Source organism: Hippoglossus hippoglossus, chromosome 6 (assembly GCF_009819705.1).
Source record: "Hippoglossus hippoglossus isolate fHipHip1 chromosome 6, fHipHip1.pri, whole genome shotgun sequence".
In the NCBI taxonomy this organism is placed as follows: Eukaryota; Metazoa; Chordata; class Actinopteri; order Pleuronectiformes; family Pleuronectidae; genus Hippoglossus; species Hippoglossus hippoglossus.
In genome coordinates this window covers 23,960,056-23,983,461 of record NC_047156.1, presented here as the reverse complement: position 1 = coordinate 23,983,461, position 23,406 = coordinate 23,960,056, and the positions used below count along the sequence as shown (strand labels likewise).

The window sequence follows — 23,406 nt, the reverse complement described above, 5'->3', positions numbered from 1 at the left end:
TGTGTGGGTGTATTCCTAGGCCTGTTGAGGTGGAACTGCAACTGTCGGTGGTATAACCCAAAGTCTCTATGTCAAGGTTTTTCTTTGTCTCTGTAGGCTTCTTAGGGTTAAAGAAGGCTACACACTGTGCCAATATTTATACTATTCCAATAGTTTGAAACTAACATTTACCCCCTGTGTGTCTCCACAGATTCCTCAGATTAGCTACGCTTCAACAGCTCCAGAGCTCAGCGACAACACCCGCTACGACTTCTTCGTCCGCGTGGTCCCTCCAGACTCCTACCAGGCTCAGGCCATGCTGGACATCGTGACGGCGATGGGCTGGAACTACGTGTCCACGCTCGCCTCCGAGGGAAACTATGGCGAGAGCGGCGTAGAGGCCTTCGTCCAGATCTCCAGGGATTCAGGTAGGAAACCTTGAGGTATTTTTGACTGGAGCCTATAGTTTGCTTGACTGCTGGGCTTTTCACGCTGCTGGTTGTTAAACTAGTGGTACGATTCTGCTCGGTGCGTTTTGAGCAGGATGAGAAGGCGTTTCACTGACCCAAGATGTAATTACTCAAGAAGCTGATTCTTCACCTCAGCTGGTCACTGTGAAGTAATCACACCAACGTTCGCTCTTAGACAAGCTCCTACAATAATTATAATATAATTATATATAATTATAATAATTCGATTTTGAGAGACATGTTGAAATTCATTACTTTCTACATATGTTGGAGGTCACTGTGTGTGTGTGTTAGTGCTTGTATGTGCGTGTGTTGTGTGTTTTGTGGATGAATCAGAGGTTGTGATTGGCAGCTGCAGACCCTCCCATTTTCTCTCAGACTACTTGCATGATGATGCATGAAGAAATGATGACAAAAAACAAACAAACTGTAAAACTCATTGAAGTTGAGAATGCAGGCTGTCACTTCCCATATTTCCTGAACAACATCCAGTGGTTTTGGTACAAATAACTATCAAAGCGCAGGATGAGGGGAACAAATTGATGAGGAGAAAAATGTCACATGAAGTGAATAATCTCTTTCATTTCACAACACTTGCTACATTCCCTCTACAACTGTGGCATATTGGGCAGTGACGTGTCAATTGTTGATGTGGATACAACTGTGGCTGATTCTCCGTCTGCAGCTGTTGGCATAGGAGATGTACTGTAGACAAGTGGGAGGGGTGTGGGCGGCACCGGCTGAGGTAGCGATACATGCTAACATGTGTTCTGTGTAATCAGTTGTGTTTGTGGCATTACTTGTGAGCTGCACACTGACCTCTCACAAATCAAGTAATCCCTTTTTTATGTGGGTTTTGTCAGTTGCACTCTGAAAACATATTTTTGGGAAATCTAGATATACAAATAATACACAACTTTTTGCTGAATCTTATTTGTTTCTGTACTGTTTTTGAATATCTTCAGATTAGTTAAAGGTTTGTTCTGTAATTTAATGGTGTTTGGCAACTTTTGGTGCCAGACATTTTACAGTTTTTTACTTTTCTTTTACCATAAATACTTTAAATTCAGTGCAAATTTAGATGCATATCAAAACTAAAAGTGCTCTTATTTCATATTTCTTTCGTTAAAAACCTATAATTGTCAACAGCAACCATAACTTCAGACAGACTGGGATCTACCTGTAATTTGCTTTCACAATGATGAGTTGTTTCCTATAGAGACAAAATAATACCATAGACTGTATATGAAGATAGACGACAGCTGTCCACTTCCTCCCACTATCCAGAAATGAGCTATCACAGCTACAGCAGCAGTTTCTTAACCCACAGTGGAGCCAACTAACTAGCTCCTGCTAATTATCTCAGTATGTACTAACCATGACCATTACATACAGGAGTGGGACACAGTAACAGCTCCGTGGTCACACCCAAGTGGTACAGAAAAAAAAGTCTCAGGGACCCTCCTGGTTACACTCCTGTGGAGAACGTGTCTTTATGAACTCAACATTTGCTGTTTAAAAAGAAACGGTGATATTTGATCAACGAGAAGAAACTGTGAATTGTTGTTTTCTGGGTAAGCAAAAATCCTTGCATATTTTATTGTTGTCCATTTAGAGAGCAGAATATTTGAATTTCAGATTACTTTCAGTAACACAGATTGTAGCCGGATGTATCACTGTATTGATTATAGAGCTAATGAGAATCGTGTTGCAGCTCATGTTTATCCTTCCAAACAACTCTCCTTAATTACTTTATTATAACAGACACCAGGGGGGAGTAGGTAAGGCTAGATGGCTCCCTTGCCTGAATTTGGTGATGGGGGTATGCGGAGGTGAGGGGACTGGGAGAGCACCTTCACCTGTACCAGAGGATCAATTAGCGCAGGTAAGAGCTGTTGGCTGATTGATCCTCAGGTTTACAAGGCAGCGGCTGAGCTGCCTCAGAGGAACAGTCACGGAGAGAATCACGCGGAGAGAAACAAGCAGGCCTGAGAATGCTGAGAGACACTCAAGACAAAGACACACACGGGAGGACAGACAGGACAGAAACCAGAAAGGACTGAGCTGCAAAGCTAGACCCCTTAAGTTAGATAATTTATGTCTGCTGACGTGTGTGTGAAAGGAACAATAAAAGTATGCTGAAAAGCAACACCTTGTCTCTGGCGTGTGGAGGAGCCCTGTGGAATGGTCAACTAGCACAATACATAATATAAATATAACATGTTAAAGGTTTAGTGTGTAGGATTAATTGACATCAAGTGGTGAAAGTGCATGAATTTGACTTAGTTAATATCTCAGTTGAATAAATTGTAAGCTGCACTTACATATATACATATATATAGTTCACATGCTGGGTTGTTCTATTTAATGGCTTACATTTATATACCATGCTGCTAATTATATAACGTATTTATATTAAAGAAGGGAAAACAGCTCAGCTTGCTGACTAGTCTACATATGTAGCAGCGATGCGTGTAAATCTACTGTAATCCAGCAAACAAGTAAACAGCGATGGAGGCAAATAAAAGAAGCAGATAAACCAAGCAGACGGATGACCAGTGTTTACTGTTAGGAAGCAGGTGTGAGAGAAAACTGCAGCAGATGAACACCTCATTCCTTCTGGTTGTGTGTAGAGTGGTTCTGTGTGCTGTTGTCCAACTGCAGCACATAAACAGTTTCTTCATGCACAGGTGACACTAACTCAAAGTTCATCCTGGTCCTTCACTCATCTTTTCTCATCACACTATGAAGTCCTCCTCCTGACAGTTGGTCACCTCTTAAGGGCTGAGATGCTTCGACAATTTTATTTTCACCTGGGTCGTAAATGTAAGAAGTTCTTAGATAGACCATACTTCTAAGAATTCTCTTAGACTTGCGTCACCAGGAGCAGTGCTTTGTACCAGGAAGCTGTAACACAGACAGATTTAGCTGGGCGTGTGACACTGGTGTAATCGGTTTGAAAACGGCGGCAGCGATAATCGTGAAGAATGGCTGCGATCGCGGAGTTTAAAAGATTCAGATTAATAACGAGACGCTGTGCAGAAAGCAGCTGTGGTTCCTGTGGGATCAGTGAGTCTTCATGACTGATGCTGCTCCACGCGTCTCTGCAAACGCACACACACACACACACACACACACGCACACGCACACGCACACACACACACACACAAACTTCATTAGCAGATTGGATTTCATATTTATATCAATGGGAGTTGCATGTGAAGCTGCTGCAGGATTCCCAACACATGGAACAGACATGATAAAGGAAGATGTGTTGATTAGAGCTGATAACTAATTAGCTTCCATATTTCATTCTGGTGTGAAAAGCCCCATTGTGTATAATTAGCTGTAAATCTATTTCCTGTCACGGCTATTTAAGTGGTTTAGGGAAAGAAGGGAATAGAAGACAGGAGAGATGGAAGGATTAGTTGAAAGGAGATCAGGAGGAAAATCTACAAGGAGAATGTAGAGGAGAAAAAGACGTGCAGAAAAACAGATAAGGCAGGAGAGGAAAAGATGAGGTAGATGGAGCTGGAAGAGTGAGATGTAGAGTAGGACGCTTAAGTGTAAGATAGGAGGCATAAAAGACAGTGAAGGAAAACAAGGCCGAGTGGTAAAGGGAGGAAATGAGGCAATGATGATACTGGATTTGGTATTGAGGAAAGAAGGAGGTGAAGAAAGAAAGGAGGAGGTGAAGAGGGAAGGAGGAGAGGGAGAAGGGAATAAGGTAAAGACAGGGGGTGGAGAATAGCTGTTGGAAGAGGAAAGAAGGGGGTAGTGAAAGATGAAGAGGAGGAGATGGGAATGAGCTATAGGAGGAAAGGAGATGGAGAAGGAAGTAAGAGTAGAGTTGAAAAGGGAAGGACAGGGTAGAAGGGGAGGAAGAGGGCTGAAGGAGAGATGGACAGACATGCTGGAGAAAGCATTGAAAAGAAAAGGAGAAGGTGGTGGAGGGTGAAAGAAGGATCTCCTCCCCGACCTGATGATCCAGCTGCTGAGACGTGAACAGATGTTACTGATGTGTGTAACCCGAGGTCTACTGAGACCTGCACTAATGGCTGCAGCATAACACCAGATCACTGCCGCCGATGCCCCGTGAATCCTCTCCATGGCAACGGCTGCTGCGGCGAGCGGCTTCATAGACGAATGGTTCGAAACACTGTGATCTCTCTGCCATGCGGCGGGTCGAGGCTTGAGTTAAGCTGAGGAAGGGGCAGAGCTCTATAGGACAGGTGGAGGTCACCTCTTCCCAATCTGTGATGTCATAGTTGGTTCTCTGGGCTGCTGGGAAGTAGCTCCACTCAAAGCTGCAGCAGTGTGTGTGTGTGTGTGTGTGTGTGTGTGTGTGTGTGTGTGTGTGTGTGTGTGTGTAAGGACGCTGTTGTCCAGTGTTGCCACATGTTCGATAATTATCGTATTTGCCCTCTGTACTATCAATAATGCAAAAATTTCCATTATGTATAATAATTTGATAATTTTTGTACACTTAGTATTATCAGTTGTAATCTGGGTGGTAAAATATGGATCACGTCTGTGTTTACGCATCTCTTCTCAGGTGACGTGTTTCCAGACAATCATGTTGATGAACGTGACTTGCGAGCACGACGACAGCGCTCAGCTCAGTTTGTTCCTGCAGTGGGGGACAGCACATTTTGGAGCAGGGTTTCCAAACAAGTGCTTTTCTGAATCTCGACACAGATAATTTTCCTCAAAATACGATAATTTTACGCTTCTGGTACGACGCTTCAACATTTCCCATCTGGCAACGCTGCTGTTGACTTAGAATTCTTTTTAAGGGACATTCTGCACACAACGTCCAGCACACAAACACAAAAAGTGACAGTATATTGTAGAACTGTTTAGGACTGAGTAGGACTCACCAATGACAAGGAATAATTCTGAAGTAGCTCCAGAGCATTAACAGAGGACAAGAGAATACAACGTTACAAACAGGCAGATTTAGAACAGGCACTAAAGTGTCTTCAAAGTCTCTTGTCTTATCCTCACTTATTAGTTCCTCCCATGTAGAGGTAAGGAAGAGAAAAATGATGACCGTTCTTATGATCAGTCATCGAAGCAATGTCCGTTTCTGATGACACAGCTAATGTGTTGTCCTGTCCAAACTATAACTGCTGCAAGAGCAGTGCAGTGGCCTGTGTCCGAGTCAGGATGTTCAGAGTCAGCACTTCTGGTTTGGCCATAATACATCAGGAGCTTGTAGTTGTTTGGTCAATGCTTTTAAAAAAAAAAACCTATTTGTTATTTGTAGCCCACAACTCCTTGAGGAATCTTTCTCTCCCCTGCACATGTAGTTTCAGTGCACATGTCTTTCTTTTTACCTAAAACTTTTGTTTTCATGTCTTTGTCTGGAATTGGACAACAGTCAGAGGAAGTAAACGTTTGTGTCTTGATTATGGCTCCTGCCTCACCGCAGAGTGCCTCCCTGCTGTCAGCCAGACACAACAGCTATCAGAGCAGCCAATAAAAACAAGCCATGCTGCCCTCTGATTCCATCACCCATCTCTACTTCCATCAGCTAGGTTTTTAAGACAACACGAGTTTTGTCAAGTTACAGCCCACCACACTTTTACTCCTGCACTGCTCTGTGAGTGAAACGTTACATGACAAAAGTGAATCATGTCATATCCAGGCTATTATAAGAATGAAATTTAATTTGCATTGATTATTTAAGAGCTTATACGTTCTAAGGGCTCTGGATAGACAATCTATAATATTCATCTATTTATATAATATGCAATTTAGCTACAATTCTTATTAATATACACAATAGATATAGATTCAACTGTGTCTGATCCTGACAGTGTGAGTTACTGTTATTGTGCCTCAACTCCCCCTGTCCAACAATGTAACCTGCAGGTATAGAAAGATGGTGTACTGAAATATCAAAGATAACACAACGTTTTTTATAACTTATTTTTCACACATATCTGCAAAACTGCATCAAATCAAAGAAGCTCATATGGAATTTTAAGTAGAACCTGTTTTTTAATTAGTTTCTGAGTAGTTGCTGATCCACCCAGCTCATAATCAGTTAGCGACACCTGGAATGCAACTGTGTGGCAGAGTCCCAGACCTACAGTCAGCTTTCCTTGTGGTTTTCACCATGATGGGCCAGGTGGGCTGCCTTGGTGCCTCTCTCCACCAGGCTGAGCTGTCCTGGGTTGTTCTGTGCTGGCTCACCGGGCCGACGACAGCACAGTTTCCCAGGGAGGAGAGTGTGAGCTCACTAGCAGGGCGAAGCAGCAATACATTTAAGGAGCATTTACATCATATCACTGGAAAATGAGTCATTTTTTTCCTGGAAGCTCCTCGTCTGAGCTGTCCCCCCCTTTCACGTTTAACTAACATTCTGCCGTAAAAATCCAAATGCCTCAATGATCAGTTCCTCAGCTTGATAATCCTTTGAATCATGGATTAAATGTGTTTTCTTGCCCATTCGCCTTTGAAGTGTTTGAACTCGACCTGAACTCCAGAGAGCCTTGACCTCCTGCGTGCTCAGCTGAGTCACTGTCACCGCCTCACAGACCACTAACACAGTCGTCTGGTTTTCAATGTTTATTCAGAGTTATTTCCAGTAAATAGACAGGATTCAGATGAAGATGACCTGCGGCTCCATCACTGTATATATTCTCCACTCCAGCATGTGTGATGGCCTTCGTTTGAGTCCATGTGAGCTCTCATCCTCGGGCCCTGCATGGGCCCCTTTTTGTGTCCATAAGGCCTGAACTGTGCCAAACGGGTCCGCGGCTTTGAGCCTCACGGGTGAAAGTGGTGAAACTCTTGCTGTGGACAAATATATATTTTTGGAATCAGTTAATCTGCTGGTAATTTATCCTGATTCAGAGAAAATTAACACATGAGAACTCTAGACTAGATAGGTTTTTAGAAAAGGAATTCAGTACCAAGTTAATTTATTTTCCAAAGGAACAGAAATAATAATTACTTACATTTTCTAGAATGGAAGGTGAAACTTTTGTCATAAACGCTCGAACACCACTGTGTCAGCCAGTCTGTCTTTGGACTGCTATTGCATCACAATACAGGTTTTGTAGTTAAGATCAGAATTTGAGGGCTTGTTTGGAGTTGAGTGTGCACACATGAGTTCTGATTACTTCTGTAATAAAATACTAATTACTATTGAGTACTCATGAGTTGGAATGCTGACATACTGACGAGCATCGCAGCTTCAACAAAACTGGTGGAAGTTCACTTTATTTATTTATTGAGCTGAAATGTAGCTTTGTGTAATCATCACAGTCAGAGCGGCATCACTGCACGCTATTTTCATAGAAAACATGCATTTTATACTGACAGAAACTTAAACACATAAACAGTATAATAATAAAACCTGATCGAACTTTCTCTACCCTTCCTGTGACTTTCAATCCCAAGGTCACTTGTTCCTATAAAGATACAAAAATAACTCATTTGGACAAAAAGGGGCTCCGGGAGAACATTCAGCTTTCACAAACAGTGGCACAGTGAGTACTTGGGGCAGAAAGACAGAGGGGTTGAGTCAAAGTAAACTACTTATATTTGAGTTTAGAAAAAATGACGTCCATTGTTTTAACCTGTTGAGATGTAAGCATAGGTGGTCGCAAAGGTGACAACCCAGAGAACACAGAACCTCTCCCAATGAATTCTGGTCGGGCAGTCTGACTGGAGTATTGAGCCTTACAAAAGTAATAACCCAAAAAATGATAATGACAATTGAAAATAATAACAGTGGTCCGACAAGCTGTAATTCTCAGTAATCAGACTGGTACAATAAGCCCAGAGTGAAAAGTCATTTATCCAACACATCCCTCTCTGTGTCTGTGTTGTTAACTTCTTTTTTCCTCCATATCGTTTGTTCACTTCAGCAACTTTCTCCAGCCCCTGATAGTTCAGAGCTGGAACCTGCGTGTTGAGTCTGGCTGAAAGACTTCAGTGAACACAGTGTTCCCCGCTAACAGCGACTTCCTGAGTGTGTCCTGAGGCCATGAGTCCTGCGGTTCTCTTCTGTTTTTTGACTTCACAAATTGAGAAGGTGAAAATAAAAACGAAATAAAAACTTCTTGAGCTGAATATAAATGACACACTTTTATGTTAGATTTCCCCAACGTCTAGTTTGATGCTCAGGGCCTTGTTTCAGTGATTTAAGAGGATGGTATGTGGCAGCATCAGGTTTAACAAAGGATCGGTGCCTGCAAACTGCAGATAAATGAGTCTTATAGATTCAGGCCGCTGTTTTTTTTCATGCCAGCAGCTTTACTCTGTGGTAGCCACTGCCTGTTGTTCCACCACTGACACTATAACTATTGGATGCTGACATTTTGTGCAGATATTCATGGTGCCCAAAGGATAAACAAAGTTTTGATGAGCCCCTGACTTTTCCTCACGTGCCAACAGGAGGTTGACATTTGTGGATTAGTTTCTATGGCAACTGTAACGCTTTCTGTGGGCACTTTACCGGGTACTTTTTAGTTATTGAGATAATTCCTGAATAGTGACCAGGGGCCTTTATTTACCACAAGTGCAGAAAGTAACAGTTTATTGGGGGGCTTGATGTGTTTTTAAATCTAATTCCCCGTATTTTCTCATATTCTACCACAATCCCTCTTTTTGATCCATAGCCCTGATTCTCTGTCCTCACACAAACACACAAACACACACACACATTGGTGAACCGGGATATTTCAGCTCGTAGCGGGAAACTTTTGGCCAACAGCAGGCTGACTCCTGTTTGAACTCATTATCCGACGTCACCTACCAGGCTGAATTCATCTCAGCAGCTGTTAGGTACAGGCTCATCTTCAAAACCTGCATGCACGGGTGATAGTTTGAAAAGCTGTGGCAGCGTATGTTGATATCACGGCTTGTCTCAGGTTTCCAGAGAGCTGCTTTTTGTTTGTTTCTCTTTGAGTGTCATTTGTTGTCGTCTTGAGGCGGAACGGTCCCTAATAATCGCAGCAGCTTTATGACAGCAGGAGCTCTGGGAGACGTTTAAGTCCTGGAAAGGAAAAACCCTCTGAACAATGTTGGAATTACAATGAACATGTCAGCGGTTGCACAACCTACATGAAAAATCACAAACATTGTCAAAATCTGAAGAATGTTTTAATTTCTAACAGTGATTCCAAAGAAAACTGAATTTTGGTAAATGTGTCAGATTCATTAGTGGGTTGTCACTATCCAGTGAGTTGTCACTATCCAGTGAAAATACTTAAAATACTTCAGTTCTCAGCAGCATTTATGCCACCGGATAGAATTTTCATAAAATATAAACCAAACCAAGGAAGTTTCACATCCATGTAAGCTGTGGAAATCAAGGGGGAAATCATGGGACCTTTGTTTGCAGAACCAGAGGCACCCAAAGCAACCTCACAACTCTGTGCACAGCTTCAATAAGGATTAACAGCAAAATATTGACTTACAAAGAAAACAAGAATGTTTCTGCATTTTATATGTTGGAAGCTTGACTCAATGAGTGAAATCAATGAAGATTTAATTGTAATTTTTACACGACAGTGGTTTTCAATTTTGAATTTCAGTTTTCCCCCTCTGCTGCTCAATGAATACACCAAACATGATTTAAAAATACATATATACAGTATATTTATGTATATATATATATATATATACATATATATACTGTATATGTGTGTGTGTGTGTGTGTGTGTGCCTGCATCATATTTTATTACATTTTCCTTTTATATTTGTGTATAGATACTGATATAGATTATTGAATTCCTTTAAGCGTCTGTTTCACAGATTAGATTTGTGTTAAACTGAGTGTATAGAAAATTGTCATATAATAATTACAATAATCTCGACTTGTGTGCCCAGCTCTCATTGGATAATTGAAAAGCATTCAGCTTATGTCCCCAAAAACAGCTCTATATTATAACTATGTTGTATAACATGTTGACTGAATGAATGGCAAGACATTCTCTAGGGACTGGATTTTGTCCATATCATTCCTCCAATAGTTATAGTGAATGAATGCTTAGAAATAAAAACAGTATAAAACTGTCATGAATTGACAGCAGCAGTCAACAGAAAACTGAGACCCTCTGTCACGAAATCAGCTGATTTACCTACATGACTCAAATTTAACCTTTTATTGCTTCAGTAAAGCAGGTCTATTCTGTTTCTAAAGCCGGCAGAAGATATTTCTCTTACTCCAACGGTTCCTTTGTGTATGTGTGTGTGCTTGTGTGTGTATGCATGTGTGTGCGCACACAGCAGATTAAGTGATGGTAAAAATGATGGTGTTGTATTTTCCCTGTCATTCTGTCGCAGCAAACACCTCCCATTTTTTTACTGGAGAAGTGTGAAAGCCAGCAGGAGATAATCTGCTTTTCTTTCTCCTCTTCCTCACAGCTCCTCATTCTCTTCCATCTTCCCTTCTCTACTTCTTTATCCCTTTCTCCTTATCACATAAGACGTAAATACTTTCTGTCCCATCTCACAGTTTGTTTTCTATAATTGGAGAAGAAAATGCAATTTTTGTTAAATCAAACTTTTTTAAAATTTGCCTGGTATCTTTTACTTACTTCTCTTTATGTTTCCTGGAGAGCAGCATCTTCCCCTCTGCATGCAGAATGAGGAGTAGATGAATATTTCATGTTCAGGGATTCCTTCAGCTTTCTTCCCTCAATAACAAGTTAGCAGAGCAAAATGATTCATCTGTAGTCAGCAGCTCACCTTTCCTCAAACAAATAGATTACTTGCTGTCCATTAGCGGCAGCCAATCGAACTTGGTGTGGAAAGGAGCAGGTGAGAGAATGCACTCAGAGGAGATCTAAAACCATCAGGACTGACTGAGTGAAAGGAAAGTAAAACAACAGAAACAGGAACACCTATTTAAGTGACCTAGAAAACCCCAAACTGGTTGCTGACAAAGTCCAGTAAACAAACCACAACAAATTATTTAGGGACAGGATAAAAAAAGATTAAAAAATGTAAAAAAGAGTACCGACTGAGTTTGAGGAACTGGAAGGTTATTTTCAGTCAACCAAAAATCCCTTGGCTATCATGAGGTCATGGTGGGTTTTGTTTTGGGATGTATTCAATCTTTAGTTAGGTCCCTTTAAAAGCTGCCTCCTGTATTTTCTACTGCTAGGTTTGTGAATTGTTCAACCTAAGAAGTAAAGAAAATGTTAATAAGTTAATAATATAATGATACTGATGAAATATGTTATATTAAATAGGAGGAACATGTAAATGGTAAATGTCTATATTTATATGGCACTCTTCTAGTCTTGATAACCACCATTCACAAACATATGGTGTCACACTTTCTGCATCACATATCAATCACACACTAGCAGCCCAATCGTAAGGGGAAATTTGGGGTTTAGTATATTGCCCAAGGACACTTTGGCCCATGGAGTGGGAGAGACGACCTGCTCCTCCCCCTGAGCCATCAGTGTTCTAGAGTTTTTGAGTTTAATCAAATAATTGATTTTCTGTCTCTTCTTCAGCGTCTTCGTGGTGTGCATTTAAAAGACAATTGTGAATGAGGATCCCATCATGAAGCCATGTCTTTCTTTCTGTATCAGAGTCCTCAGTGCGAGGGAGCAGGTTTGAGATGAGCTACTTTCACTGAATACATCATCACTTGCAGGAAGCTGTGAGTGCTGCAACAATGCAGAGCTTGTTAACAACGACACACTGAAAAAGAAACCGGGACAAAGGTTTCTTAAATCACTGCCTCTGTCAGCAGCTCTGTTCAGACAGAAATGTGTCACCTGTAATTTCCATGCCCTCCTTGCTTATATCTAGTTCCTGTCTCTGGGTCTCTCTGGCCTGTGGTGAAAAAACAGACATAACAAACACAGACCAACTAGATCACTGCCAAGTTTGATGCGCTGAAGAAATTACTATAGTTGCAAGCCATACATGGCTCTGTGAAGTGAAGTGAAGTGAGGGTTTGCTTAAGAGATGGCTTAAACCAGCTGTGAGTGGCTTAATCATCATCACTACCGTCTGACATCAGATGCCAAAGAGAAGCTTTTCATGCCATCACATTAGAATTTAGAGTGATATATGTGTACAATAATTAACAATGAACCATGAAAGATGTTATAAAAATTGGAATGGCCCTTGAAGTGGCCCTTCCCGAACCTGTGTTAGACTAATGCCCTGTAACCCCTTAGTCCTACCACTTGGCCCTACCCCCTTCGGTCCCATTTCTCTATGTGATGTAGTGGCCATCCAGCCCTTTAAACACCCCTTCAACAAAAAAGACTGCAAGACTGTTTTGGTTCTGGTTTTGGACTCCTTAGTTCATGGACATTTACCTGGGTTTTCCTTGTGTTTAGGTCCGTGTTCATGCTGAGTTCTGTTTCCTGTTTTATTTTGAAATCATGCACAAGGAGTTTGTCTCCAACTTAATTCCCTGCCTGAGTCCTGTTTCCCTGCCCTTGTAATTGTCTTCACCTGTTCCTAATGTGTTTCACCTGTGTTCAATCAGCTCTGCCTCCCTTTTGTCTCTCTGTGCTTCCCTTTGTCCTCTTGTTTCTCTCGTCCCATGTCGGTTGTGTGTGCCAGAGCCTTTCCTAATTTGTCTCTGTATAATGATTACTTCGAATTAGATTTTGTGGCTGCGCTTTTTTTCTGCAAGAGCCTTTGCTTGATTTGTCCATCTTATTGTTTTTTCACTCCAATTTGTCTCCTGTAGTTGGGTCCACCTGCTCACCACAATATAACAGTTTTAATCCAGTAGCAAGTGAAAATCTAATTAAATCGCTGTGAGAAGCGCTTTAGGAAAAACCCTATTCAAACAACAGAGTGAGAGTAACGAGTAACGTCCGTTGATCCCGTGTCCTGTATATGAAGTTTAAAATAAAACCGTCCTCGCCAGGTTTTCGGTGCAGGGCAGAAGTATCTATGGACAGGACTTACATTACATTGAAATAACCGATATAAACACGCTGACTGACTCTGTATTGATCAATAGATCAATCTGTCCCATCTGTCCTGCAGTTGTCAGATATGTCACTATTATAATGTTGGATAATAACAGTTGTTAATATAATAATGTTAGTTGATATCGTTTGTCACTATAATAACGTTGGTAGGCTGCTGATGACGTAGCGAGTAGTGTCCCAATTCCGAGTGGAAGGTTTTCTAGCCCTCTCCCTTGGGGCTCTGCTTGGGGGGGGACACTCCCAGCTAAGGGCACTTCATATCTAAGGGTAGGGCCAAGGGAGAGGAATTGGGACAGGGCCTGTACGTTATCTGAAAACACTCCCATCTCTTGATAGTGGAGAGTAAATGAATGATAACACAATTTCGTTTGAGATATAATACGTGATGTTTCTACATGTTTTATTAAAAATCACTCCAAGAAAGAGGATTAGCATACTATTCACGTACATCTTTTCATATGGAAATCACTGTTTCTAGTTCAGAGACCTATGTCTTGCTCCCACTTTCCCTTCACCCAGTGCATCAAAACCTATTTCAATTGATAGTATGTGAGCTCTCACCATTGCGATGCCGGATGTTAACCTTGACTGCCTTTCTTTCCATGTCTGCTTTAGGTTCCAATTCAGTATAATGCCATTAGTATTATATACTTGAATTGAATTTGTCTAATAAAAAGTCTTTAAAGGTATGATATGTGTTGGATGACTCTTATTTCAAGGTCATCTGAATCGAAAGGAATTATTGAGCTCGATCTACACTTTGTCTGTGTGTTCCTATAGAACAGGGCATACATTATTTTTTCTTCCTGTCATGGAACAACCTTGACAAGTATCACACAGGTCCTGACTGAGTCATAGTGATGAGCTGTTGCTGTGAATTTCATCACCCACTCCCATTGTGTGAGGGACAGACCTGCCCCATGCAGAGGTGGCAGGATGTGTATTGCAGACAAAGAGTAGCAAGTGAAAAAGATGTCATGCTCGCAGGCTTTAAACACGAGGAAAAGCAGAAACATCAATCAGAGTCATGTCCGGTTTCATCTCGCAATGAGGAGGATTCTGGAGGAATTACATGACCCTAACTCTGCCATTAACACAGGTTTTACTCAGTTAAACACAAATGATGTTTACTCTACATCACCACTGAGCATGACACATCTGCCATCACTTTTCAGTTCCTTCCTCCATGTAGCCATTGGTTTCACAACATTTCTCTTACTATCAGCTTGCATAGTCTTGACAGTTGCCGCAAAGACAATTCATTGCATATTTTTTAAATAAAATATTTGTGTGCAATTAACATACCTTTAGAGTATTATTGAGATTTCAATGGGCTTGGGTATCATTTGGGTTTTTTCTTATAACAGGGCTGAATCGATACAGAGCTGTCAGTGCCTAAATGTTGCCGAAACCCAAACTTTTTTCTTTAAAAAGTTTTTAAAAACTCTTAAACACATAATATATACAACCTAACCCATCTATAATTATTTAACATTGAATAACAGTTTCAGTGCTTAAAGGAATAGTTCACCCAGAAATGAAAACTCACTCATTATCTACTCAGCCCTGTGCCGATGGAGGGGTGGGGGAAGTGTTTGAGTCCACAGAACACTTTTGGAGTTTCAGGGGTAAACAGTGTCTGCTGATATCTTCGGACGAGGTGCATTCAGGGACCATCAGAAATGCTGAAGTCGGGAGATATCAGCAGACATCTAGGGTTTAAAACTTGGTGCAAATGACCTTGTTTAGAGTCGAATATAAATGCCGGGGGTTGTGGACACTTGGATTACACCACTGGAGCAGTATGGAGGCATGTTAGTTTTTTTACGTCTGAAGATAATTCACTTATACCTTCAATTGCTGCTACCTGGCAGCTACACTGTTTACCCCTGAAACTTCAGAACTGTTTTGTAGACTCAAACACTTCACCCACCCCTCCATCGGCATAGGGGTGAATAGATAATGAGCGAAATTATCATTTTTGGGTGAACTATTCTTTTAATACAGCAAAATACAAAATACTACGTCATCAACTGTCTCCACTCCGCAGAGGCCAGGGATGCCCACACTGCCAGCTCATGTGCTTGGCATGGGGTCACACAAGCGGTCAAACAAGAAGCATCCCTCTGTTTTCAAATGTATCCTGTAAACCACCAGGCGCTTCATTCAATTTGTTGTGTTCCTCCCTTCCTTCTCTTGGAATTCACAAGGGGCATTTTGCCGTCAACTCTAGGTACTGCGCTCCCCCAGGCACTAAACTCCCTGCTGTTGGCTATTGCTCAGACATGAGCAGCATGTCAGAGTCATTTCACTTGGGGCGGCTGTGGCTGAGGGGGTAGAGCGGTCGTCCTCTAGCCAGAAGGTTAGATAGGGCAAGATACTGAATCCAAAATTGCCCCTCATGGAAAAAGTGCTGCCCATTGATGCACTGTATGAATGTGTGTGAATGGGTGAATGGCAATAAACTACTCTAAAGAACTTTGAGTGGTCAGGTTGACTGGACAAGTGCTATATAAATACAGACCATTTCCCGTTTACTTGAAATACAGCCACACTCGGGGTAATGGCTGTGTAGCAAACGGTACCAACTCTAGATTTCAACCAGCAAATATATAGATATCTCTGTTTAGGTAAATACATTTATCAGACAATTGAAAATCTGACTGAGCAGCTTGTATTCAACTGTTCATTATTATGGAGAGAGATGTGTAGATATAAGGTCTGTACCAGACTATTCATTTTTTCAGTCAAATCGTAAAATATCGTAATATTATGAGAATTAATTCGCAATTTTATGACAAAAAATCCTCCAAATATTATGAGAATAAAGGGTAAAAAAACAGTATTTTGCAAATAAGCAGCAAGGAGAACCTATGCTTGCATTAGTTACACTCTCTTCTCATTGTTTCTCATTGTTTCTTGAGAAATTGTAAATATCACACAGATTGCAGTTGACCACTACCAAACATCCCCCCCCCCCCCCCACCAAATAGGCAATTTCTTCCAAGTCTGTGTACTTATCGCTTCAAAAATGACACTTTCTTTTCCTGTCCTGATACTTATGATATAGTGCTGATGTGGCAAAATATTAAGTATTTTGTTATTTGGGAAACTCTCAATAAAGTATAATTTATAGGGATTAACGAATAGCCTTACTCTGCGGTGGCATTTATAGGCTATATGCCACAATGTAGTTTTGGATCTTTTTCTTCCTGTTTATTAGCGTTAATAGACATATGTTGAGGCAGGTTGTGAGACAGAACCAGAGCCAGCAGACATATGGACCAGCTCCGTCCTCCTCACCTCCTCATTTGCTCCACTAGTCATATAATGATGCTCTAAATTAGCTAATTAAAATGTTTTGGTAAAAGTGATACTATAGGGGGATGGAAACCTTCCTGTCTGACCTTCTCTGATGTGTTTTGGACGGATACAACGTTTGTGAGATATTAAGATAACACTGTAATCTTTGGAATTCATATATTACTGTAGAGAGAACTTCGGTCCCTCATATCTCCTATTCTGTCCAAACTCAGCATTTTTCTGCAGTAGCTCAAAACAAAAGATTTTTTCTTTAAAAACTTGCAGGAATGTAACTGACTGATTCTTTTTTGTATCGATTAGATGGGAATTAATTAGGCTTTAGTACAGCGCTCCTACAAAAAGATATTTCCTTTTTATAAGGTATGTTAACTTATAAAGTCTCTCTCTCTCTCTCTCTCTCTCTCTCTCTCTCTCTCTCTCTCTCTCTCACACACAGTCAATCTCATTTATTATCTGATCTATGACTGCAGGATGCAGGATGCAGTAAGGTAACTATAGTATATCATTACAAGTAATCATATTTTTGAACATCAGGGACTGATACCAAAGTCTGAATGTGGATGTGGAGGTGAGGGGGCTGGGAGAGCACCCTCACCTGCTATAGTGGATCAATCAGCACAGGTGAGAGCTGTTAGCTGATTGGTCCTCATGCTTAAAAGGCAGCGTCGGCGCTGCCTCAGGACTCAAAACGGAGAGAGGAACTCAGAGAGACTGAGGCTTCAGAGACTCCCAGACACTGAGTGAGGACTGAGCTGCAAAGCCAGTCCGCTTTAAGTTTGTAGTGTGAATTTATGTTTATTTGATTAAAGAATGTTAAAAAGGAACACTTCCGTCTATGGCTGTATGTGGGAGAGCCCCGTGGCAAGGTCCATTGCCACAGTGGATATTTTGGATCACTGAAGCAGTTGTCATACACCTAACTGAGCTTTTGGAAAAAGCTGAAAGAAAAATCATATATTTGACTTACTCTAAGTCTTGGTCAGCAGCTGTGTGTGTGTGTGTGTGTGTGTGTCTTGATAACCTCAATCATTTTGTTTCTTCATGCTTTAAGTTTTTTTATCAGCCTCAATAATGCCAGTGAACTGTGCAAGATGCAGTCACAAAACTTTTAAGGCGGGTAGGTGAGGTCATTTAATAATAGTAATGACTACGTACCCAGGAGCTGATTTCAGACATGAACTGAACTCTGGAGACTCTCTGCACTTTCTCTGAGGAGGTGCATGTGTTAACGCAACTGCAGACTCAGTGAGGGATCCCACACTGGATTTCTATGAGCGAGTGAGATGGTTGATGATGCTTCTAACATGCGACAGACTCAAAAATGGAAAAAACAAAAAGAAAACAAATATCTCAGAATGAAAAAGCGGAGCCACACAAGAGCCAACGGTGGTGTAATGCCATTGATCCTGATTCTGAAATTCCACACTGATTAGCTAAAATACTCGTTAATTCGATGTGAAGGTTTAAGGGTTGGAAGATTCTGGTCCCTGAAAATTGACTTGAGGCAACGTTCCTGACGAATGTCGAGGAAGCCAGGGAAACACTTTGAAGTTTGAGGGAGATCTTTGCTCTACGGGGTACTGGGAGCTTTGTGGACACACTGCTTCGCTTGTTTTGTCTGCTTTCAAGTCAAGGCCGTGCATGTGTTACCCAGGAAACCTTTCATGATCCAGCGTTCAGGGCCTCAAAGGCGAGGAATGAAAGGGGCGAGTGGGCACACGCCTCGAGTTTGTATCCGTCACTCTCACTTAGGATTTAGGGGAATGGTGGGTGGGCGCTTTACACAGCTGCCATGGTGAACTGTTAATTGAAAGGTCAGAATAAAGGCGTTGCCAGAGGCTAGCTTTAATGATATCTGTTATTATGGATAATTCCATGAGACAGTGTGCCTTTGAATGTTCCCAGCCATGTTTATTTAGTCCACCTTTGTGTTCAGTGGCTCCTGCTGAGACCTTCCTTGGTTGAGTTGAAAAGCAAATTAAATGATGTTATTCCTTCACTTTGGTCCCATGTTCTCTCTGATACGCTTCATTTTATTCCACATAATTAAAACGCTGCTGCATTAGAGCGCTGTGAAATCCAAAGCTTCCACTTTTCTTGCTGACATTTACAGTTGAAACTAATTGCTAATATTTGACTTTCTGCCCAGCTGCAGTGATTCAATAAAGACAATTCTCTGATGTAAATCATACATTCATGAGTTTGCTCATTGCCAATTTTGGAAAACTATGGTACATTTTTTTAATTAGCAGTTACAGAGGAAATCCAGCCTTTATTTGGAGACTTTCTTAGAGACAGATCCATCTTATGTGATTATATTTTAATTAGAAGCCTTTGTTCTCTCATGTCTTTCCTAATTTGCTGCATAATAGAAGCTTTAGCTTTACACCTCGTTTTCACACAGTTTGTGTTGTGTCCATTTTTCTGTATAAGCAATGCACTCCAAGGGTTTAACAAAAGGAAATGTATTTATTAACAGATATAAATAAATGCCACAGCACCCATGGGAGAACAACTACAGTGTTGTTGTACTTTCAGAGTATGCCTTGACTTTGGGTTAAACTCCAGTTCCATAGCAGCACACCAGAAAGTTTGCCTTAACTGAATTTTTTATGAATCTAAATTGTGCTCTTTTATTTGCACAGACAGGAATGAATGAAGTATGCTTCTTTATTTACCTTTACCACGCATTTTATGTTTCTATCTTAACAAACCTGTCAAACCTCAATGAACAGATTTCACCAGCATTTGGTGGAAAGTTAGATAATGGAATGCTCCTATACACTAACTACTTTCATATGGACACCAATATCCATGCGATATTCAGAATAGACATTTTGATTATGTGTTTACATGAGTGGCCAATAGATCATTCCATTCATATTCCCATTTATATCTTTCAGAGCATAGCCCGATTATGTCAACTGTTCCATTAAGTCCGATCTTACTCTGCCAGTTTTAAAACCCCAACCTGAAATAGTTTCAGTTACAATGCTATCGTTTGTATCTGGGGTGTTTTCTTTTAAATGGTTCCATCTAGTGGGGTGGCTGGGGCTGCGGGGGGTAAAGCGGTCGTCTTCCAACCAAAGGTTGGGCGGTTCGGTCCCGGCCTTCCCCATCTGTATACCGAATTTTTCCCTCATAGAAAAAAGTGCTGCTTTGAGTGGTCATCAGGACTAGAAAAGCAGTTTATAAAACTCCTATAGGGCATTATAATGTGATTAAGATGTAAACAGTAGGGTTACTCCATGTCTTAATTTATCATGGCTTACTCTGAGTATGATCTTATTCAGTAAATTCAGTAAATGTTCATCACAGTTACTTATTCAGACTTTAGTCTTAAACAGGTTAAAAAAAAAGAATTCTTGCAAAATATAGTATTTTGTAATTTTTTTATATTTTTCTCATGAACTGCAGCATTTACTAAAATGAAAGCAAAGAAGAAGAAAAAAATGAAATAATTAAATACAATTAAAAATCATTGCCAACAAATCTTACCTCCTTTATTTTTCTTGTGTGAGTCAAATAAAAAATCTGCCTCTGGAAAGTAAAAGCGTTTTATTATTCCGCAGTTTTCATTCATTCCCAACTTCAGTATAAATGACAGACATTCAATCTAGTTCAACTTCTCTTTCTGTTCATTTTTTAAGACATTGTAAATGACAGTGCCGATTTTCCAATTTCCTCTTTCAAAAAAAGTACGTCTGTAGTGAATCAACTCCTAAAGTTCAGTCCAGCATCTCACAGCTGAGACGTTCCCTGTGGAGCTTAAAGTCAATCTTCAGCCCGTTAGAGAATGCAGGGATTTCCTCTTCTGTTTCCCGGGAAACGGGAGCATATTCCTACATTATCTCTCTGTGTGTGTGTGTGTGTGTGTGTGTGTGTGTGTGTGTGTGTGTGTGTGTGTGTGTGGACTGGAAATTCCATGCAGAGTCTTATAACTGATCATGTCCCACTTTGTCACCCAAAGTGAATTTAGTGGGTGTAAGCGCAGCAGGAAAAGCTGATTTAGCACTTTCCTTATCTTCTATTGGAACCTCAGCAGAACCTTATTTAAGTCATGTTGTGGGTGTCCGTCGTTATTATGTCCACATTTGTCTGCAGTAGTTACTTCAGGAGGCTCTGAAATGCTTCTAGTTTTCACTGACTTTTTGGCTTCCTACAGATAAATGCAATTATTATCATACACAGCGAAACTATGAATGTGATAAGAAAACACCTCATAGTACAGTAAAAAAAATAGATTACTGAAAAAAGAAAAGAAAACCTCCTCAGGTGATATTTGAAGTGCCTCCATTAGTGGGGACATGCTAAACTTACAAATATTGTTCTCTTTATGAAAATGTTTTAATTTACACTCCACAGTGTTCTCTGGGATAATACTCTGCTATTATTTTCTAAACTGCACAAAACTGCATTATATTTAGTACAACAAATGTAAAAGGACAAAAGTGTTTGATGGTTGAGTGGTTTATAAGCGATTAAAGTACTAGCTGTGTACTCTAATCATTTTATGAATCTTACTCGGAACGTTCACAAGCTGTTTTCAGACATTAACATTATTATATTAACTGGTGTTGCTATCATTAATTACATAATTTCCTCTATAAATATCACTCTCATTATTTTCATTATCAAGTCTTACAGAGCTTAAATATGATGGTTACACTGTTCCTGGTCTCTCTCTCTCTCTCTCTCTCTCTCTCTCTCTCTCTCTCCTATCTCCATCCCCTCCCTCTTTCTCTTCTCTCCCCTCTTTTCCAACCATCTCTCATCTCCTAACCATTTTTCCCTGCTCAGCCCAACCGGTCGAGGCAGATGGTCGCCCACATTGAGTCTGGTTCTGCTAGAGGTTTCTTTCTTATAATTCTTAAGGTCTTGACCTTTCACTTTAAAGTGCCTTGAGATAATGTATATTATGATTTTGCACTATACAAATTTAATTGAATTGAGAATGTCCACACAATTGGGTCTGGACTTGAGTTTGTCTTTCACACAGGAAATTCTCTGGAGAATTCAAAAAGATGCTGGTGCCTGGGTCAAGCATTAAGGAAGCAGAGCATGACGTACTTTTCTCTGCAGAAGCCACAGTGTTTTGTTTATTGTACATTGAAGATGATAGGAAGTTCCTGACTCAGTCAGAATATATATTTTTGCTTCTAGTGGAGTGTGGATCAGGAACCTGTTGACAGGTCAACCGTTGTCTCTCAGTATTTTTAAAAGGTTGCATACAGAAAACTACATTTTACCATTAACCTGCCATGGGTTCTACTTTAAACTAGCTTCAGGTGTAAAGAGGACAGGATTTAAGTGAGCTGATATGGCTGCTGTCCCTCTCTCAGCAGCCTGACCTTCAAACCTTCAAATATATCATCTCAAACCACGGCTAAAAGAAAGAGCCTGTTCAAGAAAGATGCTGCAGCTTCAATCTGCTGCCCTGATGGACCTGTGTAAAGCAAGAATGAGTTTGGAATGGAATCAATTTTACTCTGAAAGCCGCTGATTGAAGCCGCGTGTTAAAGCAGTGACTCTACACGGCCTCTCCGCTCTGCTGTGGATGACGTGGTGATGATTATGGCTATGGGGTCTTAAATGTTTCTAGTTCCATTCTTCATCCTGCAGCCCCTGAGATCAGTCTGTGCAGACAGCCGTCTTTCTTTCACAGAGATAAACCTTAAACTCTGTGACATTTCTGTAATATTATTCACAGTTTTTACTACAGCACCACTTCAGCAGGGATGTGATGGGAACATTTAATTTCCCAGGTCCATGATCTCTTGATAATTACCCCTGAGGGTAAATTGAGTAAATATTAATTCATCATTCATTTATTATTGCAAACTTTACTCTCTATTAATCAAGCGGAAGTATAGTCACTCTACATAGTTTGTTTACACAAACTTTAGTGTAGATTCCTAAACTGTAATGTCTGTCTAACTGTCCATTTCATCAACTAATAGATGCATTGCACTGCATTGTGGTACAGACATACCCGTTACCCATCGGATGGATATTACTGACTGGGTTCATTTTTCCTCTATCACCACCATGGGGTTGACACTTTTGATCGGAAGTGAAATGTCCTAACAGCTATTTGATGGATTTCCGTCCAAATATTTTAGCATTCATTTTCTCCAGGGGATAAATTGTAATAACTTTATTGTCACTTTTTTTTATTTGAAACTAATATCCGATCAAAAATTGAATTGGTTTAACATTTGGTTTTATTTTAAAATACCAGCAAAACTAACAGCATTCCAACCAGCCTCATCCAAACTTTAAGTTAACTGCTGATTATGCAGTAATACGTTTAGCACCGCTGTGTCAAAGTGCAGTCTCACAGAGTTAGCTTGGTCATAGACAATTAAGGCTCCAATTTATGTTCAACCTTAGATTTGTATAGAGACAGACTGAGCTTTCTGTTCAAACTCCATATTTGTGCCCATATTATGAAAGGGGGGGGGGGCTGTAGCTTCTAGTTTAAGTGAGACTAGCATAGGACCTGAATAAGAAGTTTCAACAATAGTGGAATTTGAAGGGAGACTTTGCGAGTTGATCAGAAACTACAGACATCTATAGGATGTTACTTCACCTGGTCACAGGAACAAAGAGTTGCTCTCTCTTAACATTATCACAACCTCATCCACCATTGCCATGTTTGTTGTTTGTTGACTCTGTGCTGCTGTCTTGTGGA

The 23,406-nt window shown here is 40.6% G+C and overlaps 1 protein-coding gene across 2 annotated transcripts in view; it reads left to right on the top strand.

The window, feature by feature from the left end:
* grm8b (glutamate receptor, metabotropic 8b) overlaps window positions 1–23,406 on the top strand; it is a 137,689-nt gene that overhangs the window by 45,565 nt on the left and 68,718 nt on the right. For both annotated transcript variants that reach the window (XM_034588738.1, XM_034588737.1), the window contains one exon: window positions 191–407. In XM_034588738.1, coding sequence (XP_034444629.1) covers window positions 191–407 — 217 coding nt within the window. The remainder of the gene's footprint in view (window positions 1–190; window positions 408–23,406) is intronic.